The sequence below is a fragment of the Tachypleus tridentatus genome, chromosome 5 (assembly GCF_004210375.1).
Source record: "Tachypleus tridentatus isolate NWPU-2018 chromosome 5, ASM421037v1, whole genome shotgun sequence".
Classification (NCBI taxonomy): domain Eukaryota; kingdom Metazoa; phylum Arthropoda; class Merostomata; order Xiphosura; family Limulidae; genus Tachypleus; species Tachypleus tridentatus.
Genome location: NC_134829.1, coordinates 45,225,592 through 45,249,182, shown reverse-complemented (window position 1 = coordinate 45,249,182; position 23,591 = coordinate 45,225,592). Strand labels below are relative to the sequence as shown.

The following is a 23,591-nucleotide window of genomic DNA, read 5'->3' as shown; positions in this document are numbered from 1 at the left end:
AGAGGGAAGGCAGCTAGTCATCACTACCCACTGCCAACTCTTGGGCGTCTGTTACCAACGAATAGTGGGATTGACCGTAACTTTATAACGCCCACACGGCGGAAAAAGCGAGCATGTTTGGTGGGACAATGGAGATGCGAACCCGCGACCCTCAGATTACGAGTTGCACGCCTTAACCCACCTGGCCATGCCGTGCTAATTAGTATCGATGAGGCCTTTCTCTCAGTGCAGGGCTTGTTTAAGGCCGCCTAGGATACGACACACAGTTTGTTTACTTTGGTAGGAATTTCAATTTCTAATCACTCGACCTTAAACTCAAAAAGAAATCAGGGCCAAATATAATCGATATGTTCAGAAAAAATAATTTATTTGCGCTTCGCTCGTGATGTAGTAAGAGCTGATTAGCTAATATTTTAATCCACTCTTATGGGGTGAAAGATTAGCAATGGCTGCTGCATTAAAAGAAAAAGAAAAATTCAAGCAAAATGCATACGTTTGGGTGGGGGTCGATAGTCTCAATTACCCTTAATTTTAACATGGGAGGAAAACGGAAGTGCCCGCACTAAAACCACTTTCACCATTCGTACGCCGTACGCATACAGCAGTCTAGACGCTAATTACAGTGGAGCGCCATTAAGCTGCGGACCAGTAAACCGCGAAATCGCTTAAGCCGCTGTAGCAAGTCTTGTCCCAAAATTTTTGATGTATTAAATCTACTACTTGGCTTTTTAAAGTTTCTCACACTCTCCTTGTCTTTATAACTTCAAGGGGATATTTTAAAAGGAATTGCTTTAATTTGGGAAATAAATAAAATATATTACAATAGAAATCGACCGTTAATCTATCCGCTCTCTACGTCAGCTTTATGGAGGCCGCCATTGTTACCGAATCACACCTCTCCATACATTAAAGTTAATCCGCGGTAAATCCGTGAAAAAAGTGAACAATAATTAAAGTATTATTTTTAATTCGATAATCCGATATTTTTATGGAATTGTATAAATATTGGCCACAAACCCAATAGAAATCACTTCAGTTTCTGAATTAATAGTGAGCATATCATATTGAGATGGCGACCCGCATGTAACACGGGAAGACGAAATTTTACAGGGAAAAGCGAACCATCGCAATGCATTGGTCGTTTGTGTTAAAACGGCACTTGTCAATTGTATCTGAATAGTCTGTACATTAATATTATAATGATCACGCAATGGCCCGGATGAGGCTCCTCGGCGGAGCTGTTGGCGACTTCGGCTTTTCAGTCACAACCGCGAAGTTGTTTATAAAATACGAAATAATAGCATAGTTTTATTTATTAGTTTTAGTTTAACGTTGATTGTCTATTTATTTAACTATTTTATCTGAATTAACTTTACTACCATTTACGTAAGAAAGTAAACAAGTTCGTCCGTAATATAATAGTTGAAAATGATAAGCTAGCTTTTTAGAATGATATTAACCAGTATATAAAGATGGTAATCTGGTAATGGTAATGGTATAATTTGTTCTTTATATCGTAGTGTGATTGATTAGTTATGTTCGTAAAGAAAGACAAAAGTGAAATATATCAACTATCAAACAAGAGAAGCCTCGTCTCTGGTACATGTATGGAATAAAATATAAGTTTAAACAAACTTGAAACTAATCCAGAATGAACAGGTTGCTCATAGTTTCTTCTATTATTATTTCTGTTTCTTCCTTTCCTCGTGGAAATTATAGTATTTCTCCATTTTGGATTAGTTTGATGTAGTCGAAATGTTGATGCTCAGTTTCTCGGAGAAACCTTTTCTAATTTCTAAGCCTCATTTAACCCTCACTGTTGTGACGTACTTGCTTTTCTTATTTTCTTTTGCACGTGTTAACAATCTGTTTTGGTAATCCTGAGAAAATTTATTGTTTATATGCCATCTTTTCCTTCTGATGTTTATGAGCTCAATCTACGTGACAGCTAATATTTGCATTTGTTTTTAAATGTACTGTTTGCCACTTGAAGTTAAGCGTGGTCTGTTTACTACGTGTTTTGTTCAGGGTGAAGCTCAGAAAATTGAGAGATTAGTGGAAGTGTTCAGCCAGAGGTATTCACATTGCAATCGGGATATTGTGTCCAAATTTCACAGTCCAGATACAGTCTTTGTTCTGGCTTTTGCTATCATAATGTTAAATACAGATCTACATACACCCAACCTGAAAGCTGACAAGAGGATGAAACTGGACGATTTTATAAAAAATTTAAAAGGTAAGATGGGGTGTTTTATCCTTTTACTTTCCGGAGCCATTTGTTTCAAGGAAGTTTTACTAGTTGTTTAGTTGGTAATGTTTTGTGTAATTTACTTTGCTGCTATTTTAGCTCCTTAATGAGTATATTTTTTATAAGGTTCAAAAACAATGACTTAAAATAATACGTTTATTAAATTGACCTAAAGTTATGCATTCCTGATAGTTTTGTCTACGAACTGAAGATGGCCATGGCCTAAAGTACCATTTTATTAAAGTGACCAACAGTTATAAATTCTTGATACTATTAACTATAAATTAACGATGTCTAGGTTATAGAATACTACTTGAATAAAGTGTCCAACAGTCATACGTTCCTAATTATCTTAACTAGGAATTGATGATGGCCATGACCTCGATAGAGATATGCTATCGGGAATCTACGAAAGAATCAAAACCAGTGAATTTAAAACTGGATCTGACCACGTGACACAAGTAATGAAGGTTCAACAGACAATTGTTGGGAAGAAACCAGTGAGTAAATTTATCTAAATTAATATACGTTACTGCTTTCTGAAGTTCAGAATTCAATGTTTCTCATAACTCTTGTTTTACATTCAGCCTACAGCATTATGATCGGTTGTTTGGTCGCTCACTATTTAAATGTACAGTAAATGTTATTGAATTACTCATCTATGACGTCCAGTAAAAGCGTATTAAATAACTTTTCCAGAACCTAGCACATCCTCACAGAAGGTTGGTCTGTTATTGCCGGCTTTATGAAGTGTATGACATAACCAAGAAAGAAAGACCCGGAATCCATCAGCGTGAAGTGTTCCTGTTTAATGATACACTCCTAGTAAGGATTATTAAAGTTGTTTGAGGTTAACTGAAGTTATTCTTGGATCTAAAATTCTAGGTTGAAGTAACAATTGATTTTTGTGTCAGCGACGTCCTTTCTAAAGTACGTTTATAAATATTTTTAGAACCATCTAAGTTGCACATTTCCTTTCTAGTTAGTTTCGTGGAGATTTTCTAACCAGCAATTAAGTAATTCTTGCTTTCTCATAAACAGGTTTCTAAAATCTTCAGTAAGAAGAAAACTGGTATTACTTACACGTTCCGTCAATCTTTTCCACTGTGTGGAGTTAACGTCTTACTTTTCGAAGCACCACGTAAGTTTTGAACCACTATTAATTATCACCACTCAAGATGTTCATTTTTAATTTTTTGTTTTGTTCTTCGTCAAGTGTGGTTTGCAGGGATACCGTGCTTTACTTACCCTCTTGGTAAGTAGGCACATACCGTACGTTTCTTATCCCCCTAGTTAATATAAAAATATTTTTGTGTGTATTGAGCAAGTATTGTTAACATTAGAAAGTCAGTCAAAGGAGCCACTGCGTTTTCTCTTGTCCTAGTTACTCAGGAATGTTTCCCATGAGACACCATAACTGGGAGGTAGAATATGCTGTGGAAATAGACAATAATATTTTCCATTAAAACTGTGGAGATGTCCCAAGGATACGACACGATTTCTTTTGAAATGGGGAATTGCCATCATGTCGCGTAGGTAGTGCCTACACTCTGAGAAGAAACATTATGGTTATAAGCATATAATGGCATGTTTACACGGTCTGAAACAGAAAACGATAAGATACTGACTTCCTTTAAACTGGGCACAGCATGGCCAGGTGGGCCAAGGCGTTCAACTCGTAATCCGAAGGTTGCGAGTTCGAATCCCCGTCGCACCAAACATTCTCGTCTTTTCAGCCGTGGAAGCGATATAATGTGACGGTCAATCCCACTAAAATTTACTAAATTCGTAAAAGAGTAGCCCAAGAGTTAGCGGTGGGTGGTGATGACCAGCTGCCTTCCCTCTGGTTTAACACTGCTAACTTAGTGACGGCTAGCGCAGATAGCCCTCGAATAGCTTTGCGCGAAATTCAAAAACAAACAATCCTTTAAACTGAGGGTTCTTAACAGATGGTTCAAAGACCCATAGGAATTCCGCAGAAGGACTTAAGTGGGTTCTTGAGCTGGGGGGCAAAAAATTGATTTTTTCCTCCATGAATTTGTGTGTATGTGTTTACGTATCTGTTTATGTGCATTTTTCTGAAGAGTGAGATCTCTAGCTTTCGAACTAGATTCTAAAAGGTGTGCGTGAAACACTTCTTTAAATACGCTGAGAGTTCTGCAGTGAATATGCCAAAAATGCACTTTTCTTTAAGTGTAATTATGACTGTATTGAAATAAAATATTGTTTCACTGTATTATAGATTGTACCTAGACTCTTTGAATCAAATTCATTCAAAGTTATGAAAATCCTTGCGAGACTTCTGTTATTGTGTGGATCCCACCTAAGTACTGGAAATGAGATCAGTAAACTTAAAAAATATTACATAAATATAATTTGTTACGTATCATAATTTATCTCGGACAAGAGTCTGCGATTTATTATGTTACGTACAACGGTTCAAATAACCGGAAACTTAAATTCTAATTTAGAAGCTAATTAAATTTTAATATGTATTAACTTTATGATGTTTATAATATACTGAATGTAGCTAACCAAACCAATAATACGTCAGTTTATATATTTAAAACGAGTTTCTCGAAGGCTCAACAATGTTTTAAAACACACTTACGTTTTTGTAACACAAATATTGTTGATTCTTATTCTCAAGAATATTTTACAAATTTCGAGAACAGGCGGGAATTGCGCAATATACATCCAACAATATACGTCACATGCATCAAACATGTAGATGTATAACACACGTAGATATTAGAATAAACATATAAAAGATAATCCGTTACAAAGTGTAAAAACATTGAAATGTTTAAGTTCAGGCAGAAGTTCAGGAAGTGGAGATTCCAGTGTTCTATATTATACAAAATGAAACATAAGGATGAATACATTGTTTTCTAACTCTTCCATAAACTCTGTTCAGTATCTTAGACAGACGCAAGGCTGAGTAAATTATTGTTTCTGTAAAGTCATTATTTTGCTATCATTAGCCCTTCAGTAGATGAACATCAGATTTTTTAACAGGTTGTGCCTGTAAGTACATCCTCTTGTTATGTTACATATATATATTATACTGATTAACTGTGGTAAACTTTCATATTCATCCAAGTTCTCAAAAAATGAAAATGTTAATTGTTGTGAAATACGTTGAATATTTTAATAGTTTCACTAACTGCAGAAATGTTACGTTTTTCTACAGATTATTCTTACGGAATTAGGCTTACACGCAGGGTGGACAACAAGGTTTTAATTACTTTCAATGCTAGAAACATGCACGACCGCACTAAATTTGTAGATGATTTGAGAGAATCCATTCTAGAGGTGAGGTCTTTCAAAGTTGAATTGTTAATTTTATAAACACTTTGTAAAGAAAATGTGATTTTATCAAATAAAGGTAATAATGAAAGATTCATTTTCTTCTGTCTGTGTAGTTTTTGCTCATTGGACAAATTATTCTATTTTTTAATCACTTTTAACAGCATCTTCAGCTTCTGTTAGTAAACCCTTTCATTAAAATAAAATCCACATCACGTTCATAACTAGCTCTCATTGGTTCATAACTTGTTTAATTCTTGCACGAGATTTTTATCGTTTCGCCCCTGCCAGTACAGCGGTATGTCTTCGGATTTACAACGCCAAAATCAGGGGTTCGATTCCCCTCGGTGGGCTCATCAGATAGCCTGATATGGCTTTGTTATAAGAAAAACACACAGTTCTATCGTTTCACATTTTCCTTATAAAAGGGTTATTGTAAAATATAATTTTTTTTCACTCCACACATTCTATTGTAGTTTTTATTTATTCAAGTGTTGTACACATTAATGTTAAATATCGCAGGAAGGATTAGTTTTGCAATCTATTCTGAAAACTGTACAACATATTTTGAACTTAATGATGTATGTATGTTACATTGTGGAAAGCATCACAAATGTTTTATTTTTCAAATTTTTTTAATGTTAGATTCCATTTTCTTTGGCAATTTAGTTTAAATGTCTCCCTTTAGTTACAACTGTTAAGAATATTCTCTACAAAAAAATTTTTTTTTTGTTTTCTTTCCCAGATGGATGAGATGGAGAATCTTCGTATAGAAGCAGAGCTAGAAAAACAGAAATCTCTGAGAACCAGAGCAACAGAGAACAGAGACTCTGGTGTCACAGATATAGAGGTTCATCCCTCTACTAGTCAAGAAAGAAAGAGACTCTGCCCTGATGGACAATCTTCAAACCGAAAACGTTCCTCCCTGTCCAACTCTCTCCTTGACCTTTATGATCATCGTAAGTTGCTAAGTTCTCAGATGATAGTAGAGGATAAATGTGTTATGTTTTCTTGTTGCTCCTTTTAAATACATTTAAGTGTGTTATTACCTTCTGATTATTGATTTTTGTATCTTACCTTCTACTAATTGCATTTAGGAATGAATGCAAAACTGGCGTAATCTGGAAAACCTCTATTTAAAGAATCCATCTGAAGATATTGGCCAATGCAGCAGTAGTAATGAGTTTAATAAAGTTTTCCATTTATTCGCGTGTACGTTTACCTTCAACCTGTGATTACTAGTAATTGGGAGATTTAACACTGATAATTGGTCAACGTTTATTGCAACCTCTGTCGAGGTGGATTTATTTACGTGATGGGGGACAACCCAGAGAAGGTTCTGTATTTTCAGTTTAAATTCTCAGGAGTTTGAACATCCATGTTTTTTCCGGTCATGGCGACCCGTGAAGAGGAAGAGAAGACCTTGGTAGTTGAGTGGTGTCTAGGGTATTTCAGTACACCTCTTTGGTTTTGAATACATGTGAACGGGTGTTCTTTGGGTGCCCCCAAGATCAATTTGCTGAGCCTGTTGTGCTAGGGTCAACTGAGTACCAGTGTAAGGGCGTTCTCAACGGGTGTTTTGGACATTGCATCTCTCGACCCAGAGTTCCCTGACCATATCTCCTTCACCTAAAACAAAATGGCCACTTTGATACAGCGGAACTGTCAAAGTTTTCGTTCTAATTTAGATGACGGCCTTAGTTAGTTCCTATCATCCTATGTTTCTCTCCATACAAGAATCTTTTTTGAAACTTGCTGATTCTCTCCCCTTTCGGCAGTTTTCTTTGTCTAAATGACAGTTTATATGATGTACGAGTTCGGGGTGGGGTGGCGCTACTAGTCGATTAGTACATGCCCATCTTGTCTGTGCGACTCGATGCACCCTCGGAGGCCATAGCCATCCGTATCTCCTTGGGTCATACCATCATTCTCTCTACCTGTTTCCTGGAGAACTTTGTACTCTCGCGAACAGCTGTTGTCACCCTTCTTCATCTTTGGAGACCTTAATCGACACAATCATCTCTAAGGTGATGCTTATATTTATGGAAGGGGTCATTCCGTGGAACATATCCTAGATCACGACCTTTCTCTCTTCAATACTGTTTTTTAACATATTTTCATATATACAGTCAATATTTTGTTGCTATTGACCTCTATTAGATCCCCTTCTCTTTTTCTCGTGTCTATACTAATCCACTGGACAGTTCTTTTCCTATAGTGTTGAGGGAGCTTGGCCTTAGTTGATGTCACCTGACCTGAGTGCCATAGTGGAAGTTGGGTCTAGGTGACTGTCTCTCTCGGAACTCAATCCTATTGTTATTGTCTTCCATATATTAACGACTGCTTGGAGACAGTAACTGATTTCATCATTCTTACAGCTGCTTGTTCTATACCTGAAACCTCGATATGTTTCCCACAGTATCCACGTATATGGAGTTTCCAGCCTGCTAGCAGGCACAGAAACAGGACTGGGATATCCTTTACAGGTACTCCTCTGTCTGGATTCCTGTATGTAGTGATGGGACCTCCCAAGATAGGTTCTGTTCTGTCAATTTACCTCTTCTGGGATCTAAACATCCACTCACGCGTTTGCAATGCGTAGTGACCTGTGAAGGAGAGGATCCTGGTGGCTAAGGGGTTCAACCCTAACACACCACTTTGGCCTTGAATTCCTGTAGACGGGCGGCCTTGAAGTGGCCCCCTTGGGTCAACCGGTTGGTTTACTTGGGCTAGGGTCAACCAAGTAACAGTGTTGGATGTTCTCAACAGGTGTTGTGGACATTGTATCTGGTGGTGGTGTTTGAGTATAGTGCTCACACAACCCTGGGGTTGCTGCAGTGTCCTTGTTTGACATTGTAGTACGTCCCCTCGTAGGGTTTCATGGTGGGTAGGGTCAGTGGGCACTGAAATATTCCTTTTTTTATTAGGGATCCTCCAAATAAAAACCTAAATAATGAAAAAACAGTCTATAAGTAAACGACCACTTCTTGAAGATTCTGAGCAGCAATCTTCAACATTTGTTGTACCTCATTTTTTTTATATAACATTATCTTTCAGACAAGCCTTTAGGTCAAATGTCTTCCTTTTTGATTCAGAAGGGACGAGAGGGACTTGCTGGTTCTCCAAAGTCAATAACGAAGCTTCGATCTGGTGACATATTGATGGAAACATCCACATCTCAACACAGTGAACTCCTCTTGCAATTCAAAGGCAATTGGTGATATACGTATTGAGGTTACACCTCGTGTTACTTTGAATTCATCACGAGGAGTTATTGTTGAGAGGGATTTGAAGAACATTCCCGAGTTGGAGATTCTCGCTCGTTTCTGCACCGAAGGAGTTTCTGCAGTGAGGCGTATCTCCACTCACAAAGATGAAATTGCGTTGCCTCAGATGTTTCCAGTGTCAGCGGTTAGGTCACTCGAAGACGTAATTTCGTGGTTTCTTGACGTGTGATCGTTGTGGTGGCAAAGACTACGATGCTTATGAGTGTGAAACAGACTCTCATTGCATCAATTGCAATGGCTCTCACCCGTCCTGCTTTCATTCTTGCCCTAAATGGTTGGAATAAAAAGAAGTACCATTTGAAAATGATTCATAACATTTCTTATCCTGATGCTCGAAAATTGCTGTCCACCACTTCAGACATATGCTGGTGCACTTCGTTTCACTACCACAGTGGGAGTGCAGACGGATCTCTCTGTGCCTCCAAAAGAATCGTTCTTAAACCAAATGAAAAGTATTTTGACCTCTGTGGTTAAAAATGTTAATGAATGAACTTCAACATCTGTGTCCCTTACAGACATTCCAGGAAATTCCAAGATCCACTTCCTTTGGTTCCGGGTACAGGCATTTCCTCAGATTCATCTTCTACCCCAAGATGCAAAACAATCATTCGTTCATGTCCTCAGTCGATGGAATCCTCTTTCAACAGCAAAGATCTGCCAAATTGACCCAGGGCAGGATTCATGGAGGTCGATAGACCTCCCTCGAATAAAGACAGTAAAGAAAAAAGACGTCGTCGTAAACAGAAGGGTTCTCCATTCAATTCGTCTACACGTAAATAAAAATGCCCACCTTAATACAATAGAACTGTTGAAGTTTACATTCTAACCTTGATGACATCAAAACACTAATTGCTTCCTACCATCCTGTATGTCTTTCCTTACAGGAAACATTTCTGAAACCTAGTGATACAGTCACTTTTCGGCAATTTTCTTTGTCCAGAAATGATAGGCTGTGTGATGGACGAGTGTATGGAGGGGTGGCGCTGTTGGTTGATCAACATTTGCCCACCCTATCTTTGCCACTCGACACACCCTTGGAGGTCATAGCCATCTGTGTTTAATTTGGTCGTACCATCACTGTTTGTTCTGTCTACATGTCACCTGGAGAGACATATGATCAATCAGACCTTGATGCTCTCATTGAACAGTTGCCATCTCCCTTTTTAATCCTGGGGAACTTTAATGGACATCATCCCTCTGGGGAAGTGCTGATATTGATATGAGGGGTCGCTCCGTAAAACATATGCCCTCTAATCACAACCTTTCTTTTTTCAACACTGGTTCTTCTGTTTATTTCCATTCACCTAGTCAGTCCTTTACTGTTATCGATCTCTCAGTTTGCTTCACTTCACTATTCTTCCATTTTTCTACGAGGGTTGACAATACTCCACGAGGCAGTGATCATTTTTCTATAATTTTGAAAGAGACTGGGCGTGGCCGATGCCACCCGACCCGCATGCCCCAGTGGAAGCTGGATCAAGAAAACTAACCCTTTTTCACTGCTCTCGCAGAACTTGATCCTGCCGTCGTCTGTAAGCCATCAATAGACGACTGTATGGCAGCAGTAATTGACTGTATTATACAAACAATGTATAATGTATTCCTAAAACCTCAACACGTTTTCTACGATATCCTCGTCCGTGGTGGAATCCTGTTTGCCACATGGCACGGAAGGCTTAAAAACGGGCCTAGGATAATTTTCGTAGGTATCCCACACTCTCGCACTGCATTGCTTTCCAGCAGGTCCTTGCACATGCTCAGTGGGTAAAACATCAAAGCCAGAAGGAATCTTGGATTAAGGTCACAACCAGCATATCTTCTACCATCAGTTCCAAAGTTATATGGGACAAGATTTGAAAGGTCAGTGGTCAATATAATTCTGCCCCTCTCTTGATCTTATTCTCTGGTGGCCAGGAAGTCTCTGATACCTGTAGCATTGCCGATACTCTAGGTGAAAGCTGATTGTCTCTGTGACTACAATCGTCCCTTTACTCTGGTGGAACTCAAACTGGTCCTTCATCGGTCTGTCAGTACATCGGTTGGACCTGATGACGTACACCATGAAATGCTGCTCCATCTATCTCCTGCTTATCTAGCTATTCTTCTGATTGTTTTTAAATTGATCTGGCAGAAGAATGTGTTTCCTGATGCCTGGCGTCAGGCTATTGTCTTCCCTTTCTCTAAGTCTGGAAAGAATCCCAAGATTCCTTCAGCTACCGTCTAATTGCTTTGACGAACTGTCTCTGTAAGACCTTAGAAAGGATGGTTAATGCTCGTCTTGTTTGGTTCCTTGAATCAAACAACCTCTTCTCGCCCACCCAGTGTGGGTTCCGACGACAGCACTCCACCATGGATCACCTGATTTGACTTGAAACATCAATCAGAGAAGCCTTTCTCAAACAGCATCTTTTATCAATATTCTTTGACATTGAGAAGGTTTATGATATAACATGGAGGTATGGCATTTTGCGAGACCTCCATATATATATGGGTTATGTGGTCATTTGCCCATTTTTTTTTTTTTTTTTTTAGTAACGATCAGTGAAACCAGAATTAATGTGTGTGTAGCACTTTCGAGCAGTGTTACTGTGGAAGGTTCCGATCGTGAAGCCAACAAACAAGACAGAGTCAATTTATTGCAATAATTATTCACAAATTTATTAAATCACAATAATAATAATTTTACAGTGACGTTACTTACAGTTATTAATCTGATAATATTTACATAATTATGAAGTGATTTGGACACAATCGGAAAAATAGTAAAAATCAACTGAGAGTGTGTATCTGGAAGATCTTAATACAATTCGATTCACTCGTATGTCATAAGAACAAAGAAGATTTTAATACAATATACCATAAGAACAAATCCAATATCACGGTCATATACAGTTACAGCTTATTGTTTCAACCGTCACACGTAATTCTGAGTTCTCGAGAAGATCGATTGTGGTGTGACTTTCAACGGTCAGTTAGGTCTCTGTAGAATGTACTGTCTTCTCACCAGCCTTCGCAACATTTATACACTGTCATAGAACTCTAGAAACTTCTAGACTGTAAAAACTTCCGCACGTGAATGTCTTCATACCCTCTCTGGAAAGTTCGCTGACCTTCAATCTGTATTTTATAAAGTTTTGGCACTTGATCAGTGCCTAAGTCACGAACGTTCCAGGATATTTAGTAACTTGGGTTTAACAATCTTCGATGAGAAGCAGTCATATTAATTATGCTAAGGATTCTGACCAGGCATTAAGTTCGGAAGTAAAAACAGTAAAGTTTACATCTAACCATCAGAGTATTATTACAACAGTTTCCTTAAACATTATGACTATTAGTGTTAACTGTAAGATTGTAGCTGAAACGTTTAACTACACTTAGTTTAAAAGTTGTCTTATTCCAGCAATAAAACAAATATTTAACAAGTAAAACTTACTGTTCAAGTTGTATTATCGTTGGTTAACAAGTAAATATTAGTCTTCAAGTTGTATTATCATATGCACAATATAATAGAGAACATATCTGATACTTTTTATGTATACAAAATTATCATATTTTAATAATGTTTGCACAATATTAAACAAAATGAGAAACTCCAGTTTTCTGAAACAGCCTCGCCATCTAGTGAAAAAAAAAGACATTTTTCTTTAATGGGATAACTACTGACGTGTAACGTACGTTTAATTGGATTTTAAATCTGTTTTCAACTCCGAGTACAAAGAGTTTAGGCTACTAAACGGTTTAAGCAATTGCTATATAAATAATAAATGAAGTATTTACGTGAGTGAAAGATAAGTAATTTTATTCATGACTAATGAGCTTTTTTGTTTATTGATTCACGTTTAGAAATGAACAAGCCTGTTCGAAGAGGTAGTGCAGGCTCTTTAGATAGCGGAATGGTGAGTTTTGTTTCTTTTACGAAACCAAATGTAACATTCCTACTAGTGCATATCTAAGGTACGCGTCTCCCAGCAAAATGTTCCAGTAACTTTTATATGTGATCGTTCAAACATTTCGTTAACATATTTAATTCATTCTATGTTAATAGTTTTCTTTTGGTCGGTAAGGACTTTTGAGTTGTTTTTCTCTATAATTGATTTTACATGTTACAAATTTTACCGTTTTTTTTTTTCCATATCACTCAGTTTCTTAGGTAAAAGGCAGTTTAAGCCTGCTTCATAACAGTTAATATGTTAACCCTTTGTTTCATGGGTAGAACACGGGCCCGGTTTGAATCCCCGTCGCTCCAATCATGCTCGCTCTTTCAGCCGTGGGAGCTTTATAATATGACAGTTAATTCTACTATTCGTTGGTAAAAGAGTAGATAAAGAGTTGACGGTGGGTGGTGATTACTAGTTGCCTTCCCTCTAGTCTTACGCTGCTAAATTATGGATGGCTAGCGCAGATAGTTCTCGTGTAACTTTGCGCGAAATTCAAAAACAAACAAACATAGGTAGAAGATATTTAAGCCTACTACATAACTGCTAATCCTTTATTTCAAAGTATAAGACAATTTAAGCATACTATATAACTGCTAATGTGGTAACTCTTTGCTTCATTGGTAGAAAGAAGTTAAGCCTACTTCATAACGACTAACGTGGTAAATCTTCGTTTCCAATAAGTATGTATACTACATTATCCACAAATGATTTAAGAAGTCTAACTTTTACTGGTATCATTATTCACTATTAATATTTTTCTAATGATTCAATAGATTTTTTAAAAACAAAATCGAGATTTCAAATCTAACGTCTTCCTGTTTCTCAACTTTCATCTGCTCTTCTAAGTCATGAGACATAACTTAAAATGTTTACATTCGACTCTCGTGGAAACCATTTCATCATCACAGGATGATGAACTGTCCAATAAACGCTAGTGACTATTATGTTGACTTTCACCCGACCAATCAACACGTGCACAAGTCAGGGATAACCATAACCAAGTGAATAACTTACTTTTCGTTCGTTCCAGTTCTGTATACGACCAAATTTTTTTGGTATTTTTTATGGATTCTGGTTTTGCTAACCAATGGGAAGTTGGTGTAAACAAAACTAAAGTTATTTTGATACAAGATCTTGAAAGGTGAATGTACAGCTGTTAAAAAAATTGAAATAAAACACAATGTGAGAAATGTCTGTTATTTTAAATTCTGTGTAATAGTTGTTGAAGAATAAACAGTTATCATTGTAATGCATCCATTTTGTATATTTTACTTTATTAATTTCAAATTGGCGAAGAATCAATACTATAGTACTAGTTATAACCACAGAATTAAAATATTTAATATAATTATTTTTCTGAGAAAATAAATAGCCTATGAATAAACGCCTAATTTAGAAATTTGTTTTTCTAATTATTAAAAACACTAACTTTTAGACAAACTATAAAACTCGATGGTAAGCCTGAAGGCTTATAACTTTAGATTATTATAACCATGGTTGGCACAGCGGGACGGCCTATTGTGCAACTTTGCTCTTAGCAACAAACAAACAAGCTTTTAACAGTAACAGGTAAAACTCGTGCAAGTTATTTGTTTTTCTGAGAATCAGTATATTTCACTTAATCTCGTCCACAAGTGGCACAGCCATATACAAGTCTGCGGACTTGCATCCCTATAAACCGGATTTCGATACCCGTAGTAAACAGAGAACAGATGGCTCATTGTGTAGTTTTCTGTTTAATTACAAACAAATACTGTACCTGTGTGATGTCGTTTATGACTTGGTAAGTTGGTGAGATCTGACTTAGCTTCAACCTGATTCTGATTGGTCGGTTCAAACATCAGAAATTAGTCGCTAGTTAAAATACATCATCATACGATAAGCTAAGATGAGCTTATCTAATAACGACGACAGTATTTAGTCGCCAGCCAAAATATTTCACCGTCAAACGGTCAGTTAACTAGTAAATACAGCAGTGTTTCTGCTTGTTTTCTTATAGTTTTAGTCTTAACAATATTTAGATCTGAAATACTGAGCAAACATTTTGAAGCTTCTTAAACCATGAAGTATTTAAATCTGAAATGTATAAATAATTATCTATTGAACCTGTATTCTAAATGTGATAAAGAGATAATTCAAACACAAATTAGCCATCACTATAAAGTAAATTAGATATATCTGTTAATCAGAACATAATAAAACTTTGTGATTAGAAGTCTGCTCTACTGATAAGAAAAGTAAAACAAATTTATTTATGAAAAGTATGAATACGTAATTTTCATTTATTTGTGTTGTACGAAAATAATGTTCTTATTCAAACATATTGTTAATGCAATTTTTAAAATATTTACTCTCCCGTAAAATATAACCTAACCACCCTTTGTTTTCTCCAGTCGGTGTCCTTTCAGTCGTCGGCCACGAGCACCGAAAGTCAGGATTCATCATCTCAAGGGGTGTCTTGTAGCGGAACGTGTGAGATTAGGAACATTTCGGAGACCATTGTTGCACAAGTCACACAGGGTGAGAAGTCTACCAATCAGCAGAGCTTTCTAGGTGGATTATTTGGAAAGAAAAATAAGACGCATAGCAAGGGCAACATAGCAAAAGTTTCCGAGAGCACTGATGTGTAGAAGTTGGTTACGACGTACGAAACGAACGAAGGAACATCAAACCTACTTGTTACTGAAACTGAGCTGGCTCCAAGCGTAGACATGAGAACTATTCCAAACAAATAGTATTTATTTTGTCTTGACTATTATTTATAACAACAGATACCTAATTGGAACTTTTGTTTTTCAGTTGTGTTTTGTGGACTAGTTCCTCACAATCTCCTGCTAAGTACACAGCTTTATTAGTTGGCTTTGTGAATTTAATAACCCTGTTGTTAACTCCGGCGCTGTAAGCTTGTATTGTAATCAAATGTTTCCCATCATTCCAAAACGGAAAGCAAGAATAAAACATCTTCAAATAAAAATAAATCTACAAAAGAACAATCCGAAAAAAAATTTCACTGAATATTTTATAAACAACAGAAACTACTAACTAGCGAGAGCAGAAATTCGTTACGAAACCGTTTAGATTCGACTTGGATAATACAGTGTAATGCATGTAGAGATTGGACGTGTTACGTGAAACCGATTTTGTAGCTTTACCTTGTATAAAATTGAAACCTATACCGTCACATCCGGTGATACTTGATCTAACGAAAGTGTATCTTTTATATGGTCCTGTCATGTACAAAGCGAACCTTTCCTGAGTTATCCATAATCCATCTAATTATGTACGAAGACGACGCTTTTAAGGTACCGAGGTTGTGGGATCGAATTACCATTACTGAACATGCTCGTCCTTTCAGCCATAGGAGTGTTATTATTTGATGTTTGGCCTCACTATTCGTTGGTAAAAGAGAATCCAAGAAATGCCGATGGATGGTGTTGACTAACTGTCTTCCCTTTGATCTATCACTGGTAATTTATAGACGGCTAACGTAAAATAGCCTTCGCGTAGCTTTGCACAAAATTGAAAACAAATTTACAAAATCTGTTACAACAGTTCGATTACGTAGAAATCCCTAGGCCTTACGTTTGACAACTTTGCTTTTATGTCTTGAAATGGAATAGCATGAATACCCCTTTGATTCTCCAGCTACTTGAGGTATGCAATGGTTTAACTGGTATGTCATGGACCTCTGTAATTTTTTTTTTTTCCAAATAGGAAACCTTCTTGGTTGTGTACTTTGTCCTGGGATATGTAAAGGGTATTATCTCTGACTTTTGTGTTCATCTATTCTCACCTGATATAAGACGCTGCACTTTGCTTACCACAGTTGCAATATAACATGTTTGAGGGATCTTTCTGGATAGGCCAGGGTTTCAAAGTTAATCCATGCTCTTTTGTTTTTCAATTACATTAGTAAATAGTATGTTCCATCTATGAAATTCTAAGGCCCTGAACATGATTTTATTATCTTATCTTTTCGACCAAAAATATATATATAGTCAAACATTATGTTATGTACCATTCCCAAATGCGATCAATTTTCGGTGACATCAAACTGTCACGCAATGCTAAACAATGTCAAATGTAGTCCTGGTACAACTGTTCTACCGTGGCTATATCTGCTGTGTAATATAACATGTTAAAGATTAATATAACTGTTTAAAGCATTTGTCTGTATAATATGAAGTCAAACTTCAACGTTTGTTTTTGTACCAGTTAAAAGTTTTCGAATTGTAGCTAACCAGCACCAACGAGCTGGTTAATCCCTTAACTTTGTTGGTACTGGACCCACATGGCCCAGAAGATACAAAATTGGGATTACTAAGGAAAACTTGTTGCCCAACGTTTGGAGGTCAGAATCTCTTAAAATAAGACCCTAAGATTGGCTCTGTTTGTGAAAGTGTAATAATATGGTAGGTAATTCTAAAAAAAAACATGAGAGAAATCGACATCTACCATATCTAATACCGACGAGGCCTTTTGTGTAACACCAGGGCTCGTCAGGCCGGCTGTGATACGACAGACATAACAATGGTATAGGCGATATGTCATCAGTTTTCACAACTGTTGAGGTATGAACCAAATTGAGCAAGATATTATTAATTATCAGTTTTATATTTAAATTATTTAAAACTGCCTTACTAGCCAGTACTAGTAAGTTTGTATAAAACTAGTTTGTATTGTAAGCGGTTTCGAGTTCAAATCCTTTTTTGCGAGAGACAAAAACTGAATTTGCACTCTGTGAAAGTTAAACAAGAAACGTCAGTAAAGATTAAAAAAAACGCGCGATTGAACCATACCGTAAAAAAAATTATACAGCCAAAAATAAGCACATTGCACCAAATAAGGTTAGAACCTAGACAACTGTTTACATGTACTGACAGTGGTACTCTAAGAAGGAAAGAAATTCTTCATTTATGTATTTAATCAAATTAAATATATTAAGCATTGATTGTGTGAAATAAGCAATTATTATATGATAATCCGGTTCGCTAATTAGAAGCTTTGAATATTTCATACAATGTTTTATTAAACTAGTGAAATCCGACTGCAACTTGTAGACCTATTGTTCACATGGTATGTGGTGTTTCTTCGATTTTTCGAAATATTTAGCACTGGCAGATACAGTAAGGTTGAGATATTGTCCACTCCCTTCTGATGGGCTTCAAACAAAAAGAAATCCTTAACTCTAATAAAACGAATTATTTCCAAGATTTCATGACATTCACCAAATGTCCCAGATACCATCATGTGTAGGTAATGGTATACCGTTTGGTATCCGTGTCTTGTTATCTTCCGTGAGGATTTATAGTAATTTTAATGTAGAAGTAAATATGACTGATAATATAGCTTGTATGTTACATTTAAGTCGATTTTGAACAGCAAAGTTAAGTAAATGTAACTAAGTTCGTTACCCTGGTATTTTGCAATGAAAATTGTGTTTGTGCTAATACCGATATATTCTGTTAGGCACTTCGCTGCCCCCTTTTGCTTACCATGCTTACTAAAATGACAAATTTATAACTTTCATAAAGTCATTTTTATTTAGGTTTAATTTCTTACCACAAGACGGTACCTAAGTATTGATATGTATTGTTAGGAGAGTCGTTCGCTTTTCTCTTAAATAAAAAAACATATTAATATTTTCTTAAAGGTCGTGCGTTTATTTAGGTTTAGCTAGTTACCACGAGGTGGCGAGGTAGCCATAACCAAATATCGTGTTCTTCTACTGAAAAGTCGAACAACAGTCTGTTCTTAATTAACACCGAAATTAAAATTATGTACCCTCATCGTGGTCGGAAAAAATGAACATTATTAATTTTGTAGTAACGCGGGATACTGAACCAGCTAACACTTCCAAAGAACAAAACTGAGTAAGTGTTACGTCTTGGAATGGGAAATTTTCAAATAGCTGAGGAAATTATCGGTTCGTTTTTGTTCCTTACTAAGAACTCTTTAAGTTATCGACTAGTTTCTTTTATGTTCACTTCTGGTGGAGCTCATGTTTATGTATACATCATATGATATTAAGGAAAACTTTACGTAAAGAAATGGCCGAACAAAATTTAGTGAAATCAGTCTTATTTGTGTGTGTTTAAAGTATATATGGAAACTCAAGAGTAGTAAATAGGATATTGCATTATTAATGTTATTTTTTGTGTTGTGACTAAAGTCCCCATACCGAAGCAAGTCGTGGACCCACAGGGAACTTGGAGCAAAAATAATTTATATGAATGAGTTTCAAACGTTTATGATGTCTGAATATGAGCAATTGTTTTTTGTGAGTCAAGTGCTAACTAATAAACTGAAAATTAGAACAAAATATTTTTGACGGAGAGACGTAGCATTATTGTTGTTTTTAATGTCATAGAAGCCTGCATTATCCTGACTGTAAGTGACTGATCTGTAGAGGGGTGGGGGTTCGCCGTTAAAGTGAAAAAAAAGTGCATTCGTAGCTTAGTTGTTTCATCAGAAATACAACTTTAACAGGTTTATGGGTTATTCATAAAGCCCGTATGGTGTGTTATTCATTTACCTGAGATGTTGTCTCGAATTTTTTATCACAGCACTTTCAAGAGAAAGTGTGTTGTGTAAAAATTCCATCCTTCTGCAAGACCCGGCATGGCCAGGTGGGTTAAGGCTTTCGACTCGTAATCCAAGGGTCACGGGTTCGAATCCCCGTCGCACCAAACATGCTCGCCTTTTCAGACGTGGGAGCCTTTATACTGTGACGGTCAATTCCACTATTCGTTGAGTTGGCGATGGGTGGTGACGACTAGCTGCCTTCCCTCTAGTCTTACACTGCTAAAGTAGGGACGGCTAGCGCAGATAGCCCTCGTGTAGCTTTGTGTCAAACTCAAAACAAACGAAACCATTCTTCTGCACCAACCTGCTTCTTGCTCTCACGAAGGACTTTTATTTGTCATTGTAAACTTATAACGTCCACAAACGTACAAGCTTTTCAAGGGTGAACCAAATGCGCGGTAATGTTTTAAAACTCTGATGACTTGAAGTTTCTTTTCGACGTTATTGTAAAATATTGAAATGTTAAATGTATGGAAGAATAAAAAAGTGAACTTGTGTGGTTTTTTTTTCCCCTTGATGAATTGAGTGTGTGCCATATCTAGTATTCTATCCAGTATTTTCAAGAATATCAGTATGATGGTGTACAAGGCTTAGTAATTACTTCCTTTTTCATTAATACTCATTTTTATGCCGAATCATGATAAAATACAGTGACTTTAAATTTTCTTCAAGAATGTTAATTTGTTGCGCCATCTGTTGACAAATAGAAAATGTTGAATTAACCAGATATAGGGAATATTTGGATCCAAACGTCTTTATTATAAATTAACTAAATGAAGAGTTTTCTTTTTGACATTAATATTAAACTGATTTAATAAACAATGATTGGTTGAACGCGGTCATTTGCTAGACCTATGTCTGTTTCACAAGATGGAGTATTTTATTACAAGTATGGTTATATGTTTTGTAAAATAATTATAAAAACAATATTGTGCTTTTAACAGAAAAGAACATTAAAACCTTCTTTAGCTGAAAAATACGTTTACATTTACTTTTTTTTATATTGTAATAGTAAAAACTTGTAAAGTTTAATATCACGAGTGACAAAAAATTACCTGCGTAAAACTAGTCTGACGTAACTACAGTTAAAGGATTCTTTTTATTTGTTGCGAAAAGGCAAACCTCGTATATTTTGTGTGTGTGTGTCTTTACAATTTGAAACTGGCTAATTATAGGTATATCTCTGCTGTCCCAAAGGTCTGATTGGTTGTTTTGGCAGTATGGATTGTATACTTTTTTTATCTTAAAAAAACATATTGCAAAAGTATGTCGGTTCCTAACGGACAGGGCCTGGCATGGCCAAAAGTATGTTGGTTCCTAACGGACAGGGCCTGGCATGGCCAAAAGTATGTCGGTTCCTAACGGACAGGGCCTGGCATGGCCAAAAGTATGTCGGTTCCTAACGGACAGGGCCTGGCATGGCCAAAAGTATGTCGGTTCCTAACGGACAGGGCCTGGCATGGCCAAAAGTATGTCGGTTCCTAACGGACAGGGCCTGGCATGGCCAAAAGTATGTCGGTTCCTAACGGACAGGGCCTGGCATGGCCAAAAGTATGTCGGTTCCTAACGGACAGGGCCTGGCATGGCCAAAAGTATGTCGGTTCCTAACGGACAGGGCCTGGCATGGCCAAAAGTATGTCGGTTCCTAACGGACAGGGCCTGGCATGGCCAAAAGTATGTCTGTTCCTAACGGACAGGGCCTGGCATGGCCAAAAGTATGTCGGTTCCTAACGGACAGGGCCTGGCATGGCCAAAAGTATGTCGGTTCCTAACGGACAAGTTGCTAATTTTTTACTCGTTCTCTGTAAATACGTTTAACTGGAGTCTTATTTTCTAAACTGAATAGATAAAACCGATTTTCATTTAGTCTATGAAATCTAATTATCTCCTTCAATGGCTTAGTAGCAAGTCTGAAGGCTTGAAACTCTAAAGGTTGTGGTTCGATATTGCGGTAGCCACAGCACCAGCCAATCATGTCGTTTTTGTTTAAACAAAACGTTATTATAAACATGTATGTGTTGCCCAGTTTTAATTATATTTATTTACATAATAATCCAAATTTTCAAGTAACGTTTTTCACTTTCTAGTCATGTTTTATAAATAGTATAATACATGAATTACTAGGATACTGACTCAACAGTAATTAAAATACTGAGAAAATTTAATTAATAATTTATCAGGGATGTAATTAGTTGCTTTTAGTGTGAGTCGCGGTAGACTGTTCAGTAAGAATAATAAAAAAAATAGTTTACCTCACGTCAGGACCGTTACACTACCTCCAAATGGGCTTCATCTTGTATATTTCTGTAATGATTAATCTTGTCAAACGCGCACTGCCTTTCGTAAGTCAATCTTATAACAGCAGGCTTTCGTTGATCCAAAATTTAGATGAAAACTAGTTGAAAATGTTCGTTAATAACAGCCTTTTCAAGTATGAAACGTGAAGTGAATGAGTTGAATTCCGAGTATATATTACAAAGCTGTGGCCTGGATCTTGTTAGGCGTGAATTTTTAGAATTAGTCAAATTAGTATGTCCTACAACAAAGTGTCATTCTCAGAACAAAAAGTAGCAGAATGTAGGACACGCAATACATCTCCAGATGAACGTATGTAACAAGACTTCCTGTAAGAAAAACTGGGTATACGGGTAGTATTATTTTATTATTATTATTAGCAATATGTTATGTCAGGCCTGTTAACAGTTAGAAACATATGAAATTACGCCTTAAGTCAGACAAATAAGAAAGAAACATTTACACCAAAGAGTGTAGATAGAAATAAGAAACTATTTAAACATTAGTTTCATATACGAGCTTGAAACTCGGGCACCGACATATCAGTAGTTTCAAACACTAATTTGAAAATCAGGGACTGGCCAATTACTAGTTTCAAACACGTGCTTGGAAGTCAAAAATCGACCATTCAATAGTTTTAGACAAGAGCTTTAAAGTCATGGGCCTACCATTCACTAGTTTCGAACACGAATGTATCCTTCTCAGGTTTTAGAGCAAGAGAACCCAGTAGTGTGTATGAAGCTAAAACCTAAATTATCAGATAATTTAATATTTTTATTTAATTACATCAGTTTGATTTATTTTACGTGACATAGTCTAATGAAGAATAAGTTGTAATACTGTGGTGTCAAACAACCAAGAGTTTAGTTGAATGAAAGACTTCCATGCTATTGACTAGTTGATGCTGGATGTGTAAGGAAGACACTGATATGCTACAAATAAGTAAACACTTCAACATGGATAATCAACATTGTCCAAATGTTATCATGCGTGTTAATTTGTTAAAACAGTCAGAATTTTTATTACTCATTGTAACACTTAATTCATAACTGTGTAAACGGAATACCAAAAAGTATAATGCACATCTGTATATTAAATTCACAGGGTTGCACATGTTACAGTAACGTATTTACTTCGATTCATTCGTTTAAGATGATGGCCTTAAATGCCAAGGATTCAGAGTTGTCGACATATGGTCATCAAAGCTGGGAAATGTCTTCAGGATGGAGTTTTTAAATGCCAAGTATTCAGAGTTGTCGACATATGGTCATCAAAGCTGGGAAATGTCTTCAGGATGGAGTTTTTAAATGCCAAGTATTCAGAGTTGTCGACATGTGGTCATCAAAGCTGGGAAATGTCTTCAGGATGGAGTTTTAAATGCCAAGTATTCAGAGTTGTCGACATATGGTCATCAAAGCTGGGAAATGTCTTCAGGATGGAGTTTTTAAATGCCAAGTATTCAGAGTTGTCGACATGTGGTCATCAAAGCTGGGAAATGTCTTCAGGATGGAGTTTTTAAATGCCAAGTATTCAGAGTTGTCGACATATGGTCATCAAAGCTGGGTAATGTCTTCAGGATGGAGTTTTTAAATGCCAAGTATTCACAGTTGTCGACATGTGGTCATCAAAGCTGGGAAATGTCTTCAGGATGGAGTTTTTAAATGCCAAGTATTCAGAGTTGTCGACATATGGTCATCAAAGCTGGGAAATGTCTTCAGGATGGAGTTTTTAAATGCCAAGTATTCAGAGTTGTCGACATATGGTCATCAAAGCTGGGTAATGTCTTCAGGATGGAGTTTTTAAATGCCAAGTATTCAGAGTTGTCGACATATGGTCATCAAAGCTGGGAAATGTCTTCAGGATGGAGTTTTTAAATGCCAAGTATTCAGAGTTGTCGACATATGGTCATCAAAGCTGGGTAATGTCTTC

General features: G+C 36.6%; 1 protein-coding gene across 3 annotated transcripts in view; it reads left to right on the top strand.

The window, feature by feature from the left end:
* The window catches only part of LOC143251067 (IQ motif and SEC7 domain-containing protein 1-like), a 67,126-nt gene extending 48,582 nt beyond the window's left edge, over positions 1-18,544 (top strand). For all 3 annotated transcript variants that reach the window (XM_076502420.1, XM_076502422.1, XM_076502421.1), the window contains exons 7-14: positions 2,029-2,236; positions 2,609-2,748; positions 2,948-3,073; positions 3,290-3,389; positions 5,442-5,563; positions 6,303-6,516; positions 12,688-12,740; positions 15,176-18,544. In XM_076502420.1, coding sequence (XP_076358535.1) covers positions 2,029-2,236; positions 2,609-2,748; positions 2,948-3,073; positions 3,290-3,389; positions 5,442-5,563; positions 6,303-6,516; positions 12,688-12,740; positions 15,176-15,412 — 1,200 coding nt within the window. In that variant the 3' untranslated portion in view covers positions 15,413-18,544. The remainder of the gene's footprint in view (positions 1-2,028; positions 2,237-2,608; positions 2,749-2,947; positions 3,074-3,289; positions 3,390-5,441; positions 5,564-6,302; positions 6,517-12,687; positions 12,741-15,175) is intronic.
* The last annotated feature ends 5,047 nt before the right edge of the window (positions 18,545-23,591 follow it).